Source organism: Phyllobates terribilis, unplaced genomic scaffold (assembly GCF_046119375.1).
Source record: "Phyllobates terribilis strain yellow unplaced genomic scaffold, ASM4611937v1 Scaffold_13__5_contigs__length_258822181, whole genome shotgun sequence".
NCBI classification, from domain to species: Eukaryota; Metazoa; Chordata; class Amphibia; order Anura; family Dendrobatidae; genus Phyllobates; species Phyllobates terribilis.
In genome coordinates, this window is record NW_027362773.1 from 29661699 (window position 1) to 29676075 (window position 14377).

The 14377-nt window shown below is 48.5% G+C and overlaps 1 protein-coding gene across 1 annotated transcript in view; it reads right to left on the reverse strand.

Moving 5' to 3' along the window:
• Nucleotides 1–890: 890 nt before the first annotated feature.
• VWCE (von Willebrand factor C and EGF domains) overlaps nt 891–14377 on the reverse strand; it is a 154977-nt gene continuing 141490 nt past the window's right edge. The window contains exons 30-31 of the mRNA XM_073658019.1: nt 2440–2618; nt 891–2142 (exon numbers count right to left, since the gene is read on the reverse strand). Coding sequence (XP_073514120.1) covers nt 2533–2618 — 86 coding nt within the window. The 3' untranslated portion in view covers nt 891–2142; nt 2440–2532. The remainder of the gene's footprint in view (nt 2143–2439; nt 2619–14377) is intronic.

The following is a 14377-nucleotide window of genomic DNA, read 5'->3' on the forward strand; positions in this document are numbered from 1 at the left end:
ATATGTGAGTCACATGCAGTACACAACTAGTACTTGCCAGAAATTCCTGCAGGTCCTTTAATGTTGTTTTTGGCAGCTTCCTGGACCAATTTTCTTATTGTTATTTCATCAATTTTTGAGAGACGTCCAATTTTAGGTAATGTCACTGTTGTTCAAAATTGAAGCCACTTCCTCATGATTGTCTTCACAGTGTTCCTTGGTACTAAGTATTGGCCTACAGTGTAACCAGTTGAACTCCTAAAGTTGCATAACTTTTCATGACATAATTTTATGTTTTATAAAATTTAAATGTTAGAAAAAATTTGACTATCAACAATTGTAATTGTTTTGCTGATAGTTTTATTGTGAAATACAAATTATACTTTACAAACATTTATTACACATGACATGACATATCACTTGTATACTTAAAAAAAATCCTTGTTTTCCATACAGCAGAAATACTTGCTAACCTTAACTAGAACTGCTCTATGTCTACTCTGAGTGGTTCCAAACATCAAGTCATTTCAGTGTACTGAGCAGTGGTAAAACATGGAGAGGTGACTGAGTAGATAAGTTACTACAAGACACATGCGAATGAAAATACAGAAAATACTGGCCACTTTTATATAAATGTAATTAACAAAACTTGTGTCCTTCGGCAAAATGGAAACAGACCATAGATGGAATACACACCTATGTAAGCAAAGATTAATGACAAGCTCTTTGGATACCATAACATGGTGACTAGTTATGAGCAAGCATGCCCGTTACTCGAGATTTATGAGCATGCTGGGGTGTTTTCCGATTATCTTCAGCGTGCTCGGGTGTTATGTTTTAGTCTCTTCATGTTCATGATTTGCGACTGTTTGACAGCTTTAATACATGTGAGGAATGCCTTTTTCTTAGGCATTCCTCACATGTATTAAAGCTGTCAAACAGTCGCAAATCATGAGCACAGAGTGACTAAAACATAACACCCGAGCACTCTGAAGATACTCGGCGAGCACCCGAGCAGGCTCGCCGAAAGGGTTAACAGAACATAATCGCCCATCACTAATGGTGACCATAATGCTTGTCACTCTAAAACCAGGACAGGAATAAAGTCCATGTAAGCCTTTATGCCCAAATATTGGTGACACTGATTTGACATTCCAAATGTCAAAATGTATGGCTAACTTAAAGGGTGTTTCTTGTATGCAAATTATACAAAAATAAATATAAAAAAATATTTCCAATATACTTACCTATCTAATAGCTAATTTCCCTGCTACTAGAGTCTTCTATTCCCAGCCTCTTTTATTTGTGTATGTCAATGTAAGGGTGATGGCTCATTTATTCCACCTCTTCTGCTCACATTATGGCTATGTTCACATGTTACGTTTTTAATGCGTTTTTTTATGTAAATTTTAAGCTGCGTTTTACAGTACCAGCAAAAGCTATGAGATTTCAGAAATCTCATGCACACACATTGCTTTTTTTTCTGACTGATTTGGCAAGCCGCTGTGTTTTTGCAAAATGCTGCATGTTACTTATTTTAGCGTTTTTGCAGCGCAGGTATCAGGTTTCGCTGCATTCTTGGTGCAAAAACCTGAGGAAGTTGAATCATGTTTTTTATGCACTAAACTTTATAATCATGCACAAGACACAAATGTACATGTCAAAAACGCAGGAAAAAATGCAGCAAAAACTCAGCAAAAGCTGCTTTTTGTAAGCAGCTTCTTTACTGCCAAGAGTGCAGGTTTTGCCTGCGGAAAATAACGCAGGAAAAATGCAACGTGTAAACATAGCCTAAAACTGATATTATTGGAGGCATACATAAAATATTTAAGACTCCCATGACTTGTCTAGAAAGGGCTTCAAAGAACTAGGGTGTGGAAGATTTCGGACCTGTTTGGAGCCAATAGCCAAGAGTAGTCTGAACCCAATTTGGGACAATAGAAAGTCTTTGGCGTCTCTCTTCTTGTAGTAGTACTACCCTGTGTCTATTCTTCATCCAGGACATCCCATCAACTTCTTACATGAAGCATTAGTTATCAACTAAATAATGAAACAGTCTTCAAGTGGTGCTCAGCAGATGTCAGCTCTGTGATCGGGACGTGGAGCGTCTACTATTGACCATGCTTGGTACTTGACATCTGGCAATATAGAAGTTACTGAGAACTGTTTAAAGACAGAAAAGAATAGGTGGTTGTTATACATATGGTCACTTACATAAAACGATTGAAAAAAAAGTTATACATGTCCTTCATGTTGAATTACCATCAATCAAGAGTAGGTAATATAATAACTTAAGGAAAGGTTGAGTGGAGACTCTAAAACACTAGTCATAAATTGATCATATGAGCTCAAAAATGCAGAAATCAAATCAAAATAATCCTGATAATAACCTGTAGGTTTGAAAATCCAGAAGACACTAATGTCACATAAGGATGATCATTTTATGAAATATCATCTCACCTTGAGAACGAAGAAGAACCTTTGAGGAGCTGACATCTGAGGATGATAACAGTTCTGGCACATTTAATCGTGGATATTCGAAACATGAAATTCTCAAGGTCTTAAATTCTCATCCACAATCTCAGGCCCATTGAAAATAACTAATGGAATCCAGTTCTTCTGGTTTGTAGTGTTTTTATCTGGAACCAAAAGTTTAAATATTAAACTCTTTCAATCATTAATTGTCAGACAATAATTGAGTATTTGACTCTTTATGCAAACTAACTTCTATTTTAGTCTTATATGTCAAGGATCAATATTTTTTCATTTTCTTTGTGTATGGCCTTTCCTTAGTAATTGCCCATCAATTTTTATTTGGTGGGGGTCTGATTCATACTATCCCATTGACTTGGGAGGAAGCAGTGGTACTAGGTGGAGCAAATATGGCAAGTACGGAGCTATGTCTTGTAAACACTGAAATGACATGACGGTGTTTGTAAGAGAACCGTGGTCCCTAGAAATAGCTCAGCACTAGTGATGGGCGAGCACTAAAATGTTCGGGTGCTCGATGCTCCGGTCGAGCACATTGAAATGCTCAAGTGCTCGACGCGAGCAAAGAGCCCAATGTAAGTCTATGGGAAACTTGAGCATTTTTCAGACGGCTCCCCCCGGCAGTCTGCAGAGGGCCTAAAAATTTCCCAAATCGATGGGAACAGTGCTCAAATGACATGGGAACAGCATGGGGAAGACCCCTGGAAGCATTTCTGACATCCAGGTCAATGCTGTCAACAATGTTGTCAGGTGTATTACGCCACTTTTACGGACTCACAATAAAACATACAAAACTAGACCAAAATGGATTTTGCAGACTTGCAACAATCACCATTGGCGTCTTTGTCCCAGTGCAGCATTCAGTTGTCCCTACCCCATTCCTTGGAATGCAAGCGCAAGTATGCAGCCAGCCAGCCACCCACCCACAGGCTGCAATACTATACTGCCAAATTTTTAACAGCTGCTTGCACTTTAAATGTGGCCTTTTAGGCTCGTGGAGGCGGAAGTTGTCCACAACCCTATGGCAGCGGCAACCAGGTATCCATACTTGGTCCCCAGCTGCCACTATTTTTCCCGGTGCATTCCACAAACACGGGTCCTACAACATTACCCATGCCCTCCCCAGTTTGCTTACTGGGAAGGACCGCCTAACCACAAACACGTGGACAAGTGAATGTGGCCAGGGACGGAATGGAGCCAGTCCACAGCTTGTCGGTGAGTTGTATTTCACCACAGTCATATTTCACCCGGTACCGTCTCCGCCTTCCACAAGACTGAGTGGCTGCCCAAATACATTAGTTTCTCACAAAGGAGCTGAAGATAGAGTGGCAGTAGGTGCACGTTTCTCCAGCCTGCTAGATATCAGAGGGAGAACGGCAGCACATTGGCTCAGTGGTTAGCACTGAAGCCTTGCAGCGCTGGAATCCTGGGTTCAAATCCCAACAAAGACAACATCTGCAAGGATCTTGTATGCTCTCCCCGTGTTTGCGTGCGTTTCCACCTCAGTAAAAAAGGAGCCGTAGAGTGTCCAGGAACTTTCCCCCACACTTTTCTTAGCCAGGACTGCATCTTGGCGGGGTTGGACGGTCCCACCATTGGATCCTCGGGTGGGCCCTGGCTTCTCCATCAGGAGAGTTCATGATAGCACAAACTTTGCAGCAGCTATGGGGCTCTTGAGCGGGGGAGAAAGGTGATCCCTCAGAATCAAATCCTCTTGTGGTCCCAATGTTTTTCAGTTTGAAACTGCTTCTCAGTGAGAGTTATATTTCACTACAGCCATATTCTTTAGCTCGGTGAAAGGACTGGCATAGAGGGAAACCGTATCTACTCCGGCTGTCATTTCTCCGTCACCAGGTTCCTCCCATTGTCACACACGACCATGCCTGGCTGTATGTTCAGCAGTGAGAGCCACAGATCAGACTGATGTGTTACAGCTTTCAACATCTCTGCAGCGCTGGGCGATTTGTAACCTAAGCATTAAGCATGTTATCTTCAGCACAGCCTGTTGCCGCTTGGCCAAGGCAGTGCTGCATTGCTTTCATCTTGTGACTGATGTGGTCATTTCGGAAATGGAGGCTGAACAGGAGGAGGAGGCGCAGGAGCTGAACAAAGTGATTACTTTGAGGTCACATTGGCGACTCTGGTATTTATACTAAAGAAAGATCCTGCTGTTTTTTTGTTTGTTTTTTTACTTTACTTTTTAAGACAAATGCATTCACCGGAAAATGTCATTTTAACAATTTACAACCTGATCTGGCAATGTGGTGTGTGACACATCATCAGACACATCCTGTTTCATTTATGATGGTGGGACTCTGAAAGTCACTAAGCCTATTTTTATACGGCTATCAGGCGGCCCTTACTAATCTTAAAGGGCCAGCAGTAGGCACTTGCTATTGTTAGGGAGCCATCAGCCGGATATGCTTTATTGTTCCTATTATTAACGAGTGGGCCTCCTATACTATTATTGCGTATGCAGTGACAGCAAGGGCTACCAAAAATTCGGACGCAACCCAATACAGTTTTAAAGCGACATAGAGTAGGGTCTCAGTAAAAAAAATGTTCCCATTATAAAGGAGCGGGTCTTCTATAGTGGTAATGCCCATTCTGTGACTGCAAGGGCTGCAAAACTTTGGGAATAACCCCACTAACAATTTAAAGACACATAGAGCAGGGCCACAGTAATGACATGTTTCGATTACAAAGGAGCAGGTCTGCTATACAGTTATAGGGTATGCAGTGAGTCCAACGGCTGACAAAATTTTGTACAAAACCCACTAACAATTTAAAGACACATAGAGCAGGGCCACAGTAATGAGTAATGTTCCCATGAGAAAGTAGAAGGTTTGCCTATGCAGTGAAGCAACGGCTGCCAAAAATTTGGAGGAACTCCAATGCCCCTTGCAAGAAACGCAGAGGTCGGAGAGCATCCTAAAAATAATGTTCCCATTATTAGGAAGTGGGTCTCCCATAGTGTTTGCCTATGCAGTGAAGCAACGGCTGCCAAAAATTTGGAGAAACTCCGATGCCCCTTGCAAGAGACGTAGAGGTCGGAGAGCTTCCTAAAAACAATGTTACCATTATTAAGAAGTGGTTCTTCCATACTCTTTGCCTATGCAGTGAAGCAACGGCTGCCAAAAATTTGGAGGAACTCCAATGCCCCTTGCAAGAAATGTAAAGGTCGGAGAGCCTCCTAAAAACAATGTTCCCATTATTATGAAGTGGGTCTCCCATAGTGTTTCCCACTATTAGGAAGTGGGTCTCCCATACTGTTTGCCTATGCAGTGAAGCAACGGCTGCCAAAAATTTGGAGAAACTCCAATGCCCATTGCAAGAGACATAGAGTTCAGAGAGCCTCCTAAAAACAATGTTCCCATTATTAGGAAGTGGGTCTCCCATACTGTTTGCCTATGCAGTGAAGCAACGGCTGCCAAAAATTTGGAGGAACTCCAATGCCTCTTGCAAGAGACGTAGAGTTCAGAGAGCCTCCTGAAAACAATATTCCCATTATTAGGAAGTGGGTCTCCTATAGTGTTTACCTATGCAGTGAATGCAAAAGCTGCCAAAAATTTGGAGGAACTCCAATGCCCCTTGCAAGACACGTAGAGGAGGTGATATAGTAGATATGATAGTGAATGATATGGTGATGGAGGATGAGGAGAAGGAGGAGGACAAGAGCAAATAGACAAAATCAGGAAGCATATACCCATGTGTAGGTGTGATGAGGTGCATGGGAATAGACCACCAAAAAAAGACACTGGATTTGAGTTTATTTTACGCTGCTATCATTCGGTGGTGTTGAGAAGTCTGGCCCAATCCAGCCCTTGTTCATTTTTATAAAAGTCAGCCTGTCAGCATTTTCAATTGACAGGCGGATGCGCCTATCAGTTATAATTCCACCAGCGGCACTAAAAACCCGCTCTGACAAAACGCTAGCGGCAGGGCAGGCCAGGACCTCCAAGGCGTAGAAAGCCAGTTCATTTCACGTGTCCAGCTTGGATACCCAATAATAATGAGGCACAGAGAAATCACAGAGGACATTGTTACGGTCGGCAAGGTACTCCCTCACCATCTTCCCAAACTTTGCACTCCTTGTGAGAGCACCTCAGGGCCTCGGCGATGGGAGGGTCTGAGAAAACTGTCCCAGAACTTTGACAGTGTTCCCCTGCCTCTGCTGGATTGCAGTTGTGTCTCTCTCGTCTGTACTCCTTGGTTCTCCAACGAACTGTGACCTCTGCCGCCAGTGTGTCACCCTGGCCTGGATGCCACAAATATAATAAAGCTGTGTCTGAGAGCAAGGGGGAGGTTCTCTGGTCAGGGGAACATGAGCATGCAATACCTCCTGTCTCAGGCTAGTAGGGGGAGCAGGCTGCCCCTATAAAAGCTGGAACTGGGGGCAGGGTTAGAGAGAACTGGACGACCTGTCTCAGGACTGAGAGGTGACCCAGAGCAGTGAGGGACAGTTGTATTGCACCCTAAGAGGACGTGTGGCAGTAGGAGAGCCACAAGCCAGGGACAAGAGGTGAAGTACGCTTGTCCTGGCAGATAAAGAACCAAATTTACCAGACTTTGGTGTCTGAGGCTGGGAGGATTCCACATCCTACAGCAGATAACCAGTCCGCAGGGGACTGTATGTTCCTTGGCCTAAGAAGCCCGGAGGCTCTGCCACAACAGAAGGGACCAGCAAAGCCGTACCAGGCCGGGAGCAGAAAGGAACCCACGTTGCAGGCCATACAGGCGAGAATACACGGAGAGCTCAGAAACGTGGGCTGTTACCCTATAAGGAGGAGATAGCCAGAAGGAGCGCAGAGAGCACGGTAGGCCCACACCCTCACCCTGACCAGGGCCAACTTCCCATTTGCTCTCAGACATCCAGGTCCCCTCCTAGCCGGGACTGTTTGTGGGTCAGTTCACCTGTTCTAGTAAAGACCCTGGACTGCAACCTGTTGTCTGTGTGCTCCTTGCTCCTCCAGCACTATCAGCACTGGGACTCTCACCACCATCACTCCCACCATCCACTACACTGCCCTGGGGCTGCACTCTTCCCGTGGGGAGTCACACCACCTCAGCTGCATACACCATCAGCCCCAGCGGTCTGCCCTGCAGCGGCGGTTCCTAATGACCGCAAATCCATGGGTGGCGTAGTCGGACGTTAACAACAGCACATAGCAGACTACCACTGGCCTGACCACCCTGAGCCACGGAACCGGGTTGCCACTACTACCCCCATCGTTCCCTTATTGCCCAGATCCGAGTGCCCCACGGCCCAGGGGGCGAGTCAGCTTTGGCGTAGTCGGCAGGATAGTAACCAACCCGCCACAAACGGGTATTGCGTGCCTGAAAAAGACTGTACACGCACCTGAAAAGAGGTTTCCTGCCATCCGGAGCCGTTTCCCACCATTTCCAGCCGTCTCCCGCCATCTTCCGTCGGTTCCCGCCATCTTCAGCCGCTTTCCCACCATCGGACGCCATCTTCAGGACGCCGCGCGGGAAGAAGAGGGGCATTGGCGTCCAAATGGCGCGAGACCCGAAGCTCCACCCCATGCACCGATGCAGCGCAAGGTCCTGGAAGGGAGAGAGAGCGACACTGACGTCACCAGGACGCGACGCAAGGTCCTCGTCCAGAGCAGCATCAGCGGAGCCGCGGCCTACAGAAGAGGATCGTCGGAAGGTAGGCCCCGCTTAACTAGGGGGGGAGGAAGATGTCGGACACAGAGGCGCCCACTACCACCAACGCGGCTGCAGCAGCGGTGATGCCATTTTCCCTGCCCTACATCCCTGGAGCGGCCTGGCTGCCTAAGTACTCAGGGGAGCCCCATGCCCTGACTGATTTTAAGGAAAGGCTGTACAGTTTGTTCCAAGTTTACCCCCTGACAGAGGAACAGAAGGTCAGCATACTGACGGGGTAGTTAACTGGCGCAGCCCAGCGGGAGGTAAAGTCATGGCCCGCTGAGGAGAAAAGGACTGTGAAGGACATTCTGGCCCGGCTGCGAGGTACCTTTGATACCCGTACCTCAGTAGAAATTAAAACGCGGTTCTATGGATGCAAGCAGCGGGCACAGGACAGCATCAGAGACTATGCCCTAAACTTGCAGGAAGACTTGAGGGCAATCAAACAAACTGACCCTGGCAGCGTGCAGGAAACGAACAAGCTGCTAACAGAACAATTCATACAAGGTCTTCTGTCTAGTGCCCACAGGGCCCAACTGCGCCTCATGTTCTTTCAGAACCCTGACCTGACCTTTGCCCAATTCAAGGACAGGGCCATAAGGGTGCTCCGTGAGCCTGCAACAAGTGGCGCTGTAAACCCCCGGCGCCCTGCTCTCACCTACCACCAGGAGGCGGCGCCCTCCTCTATGGACTCTGTGGGGGCCGATGCACAGGCCCTGAACCAAGCCCCGTCGAAAGATCTGCACCACCAGGTCCAGGAGCTGACCAGGAGCGTCGCGGCGTTGACCAGGACCGTCCAGGCGTTACAAGTGGACCCGTCAAGACCCATCGAGTTGGCTTCAAATCCGGAGGACTTAAACGGGTCCAACCTGGGGCAGAGGGCCAACCCCCAGGCATAAGATCACCAGGCCCTTATAATTGGCGTGATAAGTACGTTGGGGGGCGCCCGGTTTTACCCGTGGTGCTGGACGGTATCCCCATGAGCGCCTTGCTGGATACTGGGTCGCAAGTAACCACTATCCCTTATGTACTTTTTAAGCAGTATTGGACTGATGCTGATATCACACGGTATCCAGACAGTAACTTGAGCATCATCGCCAGTAATGGCTTACCCGTGCCGCAGATGGGGTTCAAGGAGATGACCATTAAAATTGGTAAAGTTGAACTAACGGCACAGGGAGTGATTATTGTGGACATTGACCATCGTGAAAGTCACCCTAAAATAACTGTGGGTACTAACGTAATTGAAAATTGTCTTTCAGAGGTAATTGTAATTCTACAACAGGTGGCGGTGAATGCTAGTTCCAGCCAACAGAGAGTCCTCAACAAGGAGATAAAAGCCCTGATGAGACGGCAGCAGGTAGAACTGTCTGGTGGTGAGATCGGTAGCGTAAGACTGAGTGATCCGTTCCCCATTTCCATGCCTCCCAAAAGCGAAATGATGATCTGGTGTCGGCAAGCAATCGGGTTAAGAGGTAGAGACTACTAAGCCATGGTAGAACCCGTGTACTCAGACAGCAGGCCCACCATTTTGACAGCCCGGGGGGTGGTTGATGTCCGTCATGGGAGGGTGCCCGTTCGCATTCTCAACATTGGGGAGATGGAGGTACACTTACCCAGGTACGCTACACTTGCCAAACTGTTTGCTGTTGAACACAAAGCTATCAGGGCCGTGGAGCCTTTGCCTCCATCTCCACAGGCGGAGGGTAATGGCTCCCAGAAACAAAAGGAGGACTGGTGCCAGAAACTCCATGTGGGTGCTGACTCCACTCCCCTGCACCAAAAACAAGGAGTCTACTGGGTGGTACAGGAGTACGAGAGAGTCTTTAGTAAGCACCCGCTAGACTTCGGCAGAATAAAAGGGATAGAACACCACATCCCCACCGGGAGCCACCCACCAATAAAAGAGAGACACAGACCTGTACCCCCTGCACATTATCAGAAAGCAAAGGGCATGCTAAGAGAAATGAAAGAAGCTGGGGTCATTAGAGATAGCTGTAGCCCCTGGGCGGCCCCCTTGGTTTTGGTAAAAAAGAAAGACGGCACCATGAGAATGTGCGTAGACTATAGACAAATCAACCGTATCACCCATAAAGACGCATACCCGCTGCCTAGGATAGAAGAGTCTTTAGCCGCACTAAAATCAGCTAACTTCTTTTCTACTTTGGACCTTACTAGCGGGTACTGGCAGGTTCCTGTGGCAGAGGCTGACAAGGAGAAGACCGCCTTCACCACCCCGATGGGACTGAGCGAGTTCAACTGTATGCCCTTCGGGCTCTGCAACGCACCAGGGACCTTCCAGAGGCTGATGGAATGCTGTCTAGGGCACCGAAACTTCGAGACGGTCCTCCTTAAACCTGGACGACGTGATCGTCTATTCGAAGACTTACGAGGACCATCTAAAGCACCTGGCCAGGGTGTTCGAAGCCCTGGCAGGCTATGGCCTGAAGGTGAAACCATCGAAGTGTCACCTGCTGAAACCAAAGGTCCAGTACCTAGGGCACGTGGTAAGTGCGGAAGGAGTAGCCCCCGACCCTGACAAGGTCACGGCAATCAAGAGCTGGCCAAGCCCTTCGAACATCAAAGAAGTAAGGCAGTTCCTCGGGTTGGTAGGCTACTACCGAAGGTTCATCCCCGGGTTCACTAATATGGCAGCTCCTATGCAGGACCTCCTGATAGGACAGTCTAAGTCCAGAAGCCAAAAGCCACCCTTCAAGTGGGATAAACCGGAAGAGGAGTCCTTCCACCAGTTGAAGATGGCCCTTACAGGAGATGAGATCCTGGCCTACCCTGATTATGGCCAGCCTTTTATTCTCCACACAGACGCCAGTAATGTGGGACTGGGAGCTGTACTGTCCCAAAACCAACAGGGCAGAGAAAGGGTGATCGCGAATGCCAGCCGGAGCTGAGGCCCACCGAGAGGAACCCGGAGAATTACAGCTCCTTCAAGCTAGAATTCTTGGCGGTGGTGTGGGCCGTAATGGAACGCTTCAAGCATTACCTGGCCTCTGCAAAGTTCACTGTGTACACAGACAACAACCCGTTAACACACCTAGACAGTGCAAGACTTGGTGCCCTGGAACAGCGGTGGATGGCCTGCCTCTCCAATTATGAATTCGTGATCAAGTACCGGGCAGGCAAAACCAATGCCAACGCTGACGACCTATCGAGAATGCCTCACTTACCTGAAGGTGACGAAGACCCAGAAGAGCTGGAGGAGGTAGAACTCCCCACGTTTCACCGGTATGGAGCCGCTCAATACTCCCACCGCATGAAGGAGGAAGATCTAACAACCGTTATGATCAATCCCCTACCTCACCACAGCTGGGCCGAGACCCAAGATAGTGACCCTGCAGTCCGCCTGGTGAAAGATCTGCTGACCCAGGAAGACGCCCGCTTAGGTCCGGATGCTCCAGAGGAAGCCAAGCAGCTATGGAAAGAGAAGAGCAAGCTGTTCCTCTATGAAGGCAAGCTGTGCAGACGACTTGTCAACCACCGGACACACGAGCTGACCTGGAAAGTCGTGGTCCCAAGGCGGGATGCAGCTATGGTCCTGGGGGCTTACCATGACAGAGCGGGGCACTTCGGTTGGAAGAAACTGGAGTTCCTGCTAAGAGGACGGTTCTTTTGGGTCGGCATGAGAGGGGCTGTAGAGAAGTGGTGCAGGGACTGTGGCCCTTGTAACTTAAGGAGAAAAGACCGCACCAGCCAGAAGGCACCCTTGAAGCCCATCGTCACCCAGCAGCCTCTTGAGCTGGTAGCTCTGGACCACGTCAAATTGGCTCCAAGCCGGTCAGGATACACCTACGCCCTGACAATCGTGGACCACTATTCTCATTTTCTAGTGGTGGTCCCGGTAAAAGACTTGACAGCCCAAACGGCGGCTAGAGCCTTCCAGCAATACTTCTGCCGTCCACACGGGTATCCGGAACAGGTCCTGACGGACCAGGGTCCAGCGTTCGAAGCTGAAATCTTCCAAGAGTTCTGCAACCTCTATGGCTGTAAGAAGATTCGGACAACGCCGTACCACCCACAAACCAACGGGATGTGTGAGAAAATGAACAATATAGTCATTGATCTCCTGAAGACGTTGCCCTGGAAGAACGCAGCCTGTGGCCAGAAAAACTGCCGGATCTAATAGACTTATACAACCATATCCCAGTGAATGCTACAAACTGCACCCCGGCTTACCTGATGCGAGCTAGACAAGGTAAGCTGCCCGTAGACCTGGAGATGGGAGTCCTAACACCTGAGGGCACCTCCCCGGATGCGGACTGGGATACGGAAAGGCAATTGCAGTACAAGAAGGTACAGGAGAGTGTGGAGAAGAGCCTGGCCCAGGTGAGAGAGAGGCAAGAAAAACTCTTCAACCAACACGCCCCTGCTGGTCCCCTAGAACCTGGTGAGCAGGTCCTGAAGCGAAAGAGAAGGCTTCACAAGTTGGACGACCAGTGGGAAAGGGAACCCTACACCGTACTGCAGTCTGATCATGATAACCCGAAGGTGTGCGTGATCACCAAGGATGGAGGAGAAACCACTAGTACCGTCTCCAGAGACCACCTCAAAAGATGCAACTCCGTAGTGCAGAGGAGGATCAAAGTGACCCTGAACCCGCAGAGGACAAGGAGGAAATGATCAGCACTGTTCTCGGAGAGTTCCCTCAGTCCTGGACTCGAATAAATGATGCCATAGTGGTACCCGTCCTGCATTTCCTGCAACCGGCTCAGCAACAACCTACACCAGAGCCAGAAGGTGAAGAAGAGCAAGCAGCTCCAGAGGTAGAAGAGCCTGAACCAGCTGCCCAGGAGAGTCAACCCTCTGCTGACAGTGAGCCTGCCATGTGTGTCCACCGAAACGCGTTGTGGGTATTAATAAATTAGTCCTTTTAATATTTTTGCCCTGTTATTGGCGCTCTGGTACCGCTATTCATATTCACTGATTGCGGTGAGCCAAAGGACCCGCAGACAGCTGCCTGCCCTACCTGTACACCCAGCTGGTAGCTGTACCCCTAACGCTAGTGGGGAAAGCCAGGTCGGTCCACCACCAGACAGTGGATTAAGGAGGTCAACCAGGAGCACAAAGGGGCAGATACCCGCTCGCTGGAGAATATAGGGTGCACTAAAATTGTAAATAACCCTTTTGCCAAATGTTGAAATGTTTGCCAAGTTACCTGCATGATTATTAATAGTGTATTTCAGTTTCTTGCAGTTACCGTACGGACTCAAAGGTTATGGACTTTTAATAACCGGGACTTTGTATGGACTGCGTTCGGAGCCTAACCAAGGAATGAACTAAGACTGTAAAGTACTTGGGGTAGGACAGACCCCCACCTGGTTAAGGCTCCCCGTTGTGTTGGTGATATGGACACCCGGTCACAGACCACACTGTGACCTTAAGAACTCAATCTGTGCGTCACTTTCCTGATAATGTTTTATGGTCATGCATATTGTCTTTGTTTATTGTTTAGTCCCGGAGTACTAAATTTTACTAGAGGGGAATGTGTCACCCTGGCCTGGATGCTACAAATATAATAAAGCTGTGTCTGAGAGCAAGGGGGAGGTTCTCTGGTCAGGGGAACATTAGCATGCAATACCTCCTGTCTCAGGCCAGTAGGGGGAGCAGGCTGCCCCTATAAAAGCTGGAACTGGGGGCAGGGTTAGAGAGAACTGGATGACCTGTCTCAGGACTGAGAGGTGTCCCAGAGCAGTGAGGGACAGTTGTATTGCACCCTAAGAGGACGTGTGGCAGTAGGAGAGTCACAAGCCAGGGACAAGAGGTGAAGTACGCCTGTCCTGGCAGATAAAGAACCAAATTTACCAGACTTTGGTGTCTGAGGCTGGGAGGATTCCACATCCTACAGCAGATAACCAGTCTGCAGGGGACTGTATGTTCCTTGGCCTAAGAAGCCCGGAGGCTCTGCCACAACAGAAGGGACCAGCAAAGCCGTACCAGGCCGGGAGCAGAAAGGAACCCACGTTGCAGGCGAGACAGGCGAGAATACACGGAGAGCTCGGAAACGTGGGCTGTTACCCTATAAGGAGGAGATAGCCAGAAGGAGCGCAGAAAGCACGGTAGGCCTACACCCTCACCCTGACCAGGGCCAACTTCCCATTTGCTCTCAGACATCCAGGTCCCCTTCTAGCCGGGACTGTTTGTGGGTCAGTTCACCTGTTCTAGTAAAGACCCTGGACTGCAACCTGTTGTCTGTGTGCTCCTTGCTCCTCCAACACTATCAGCT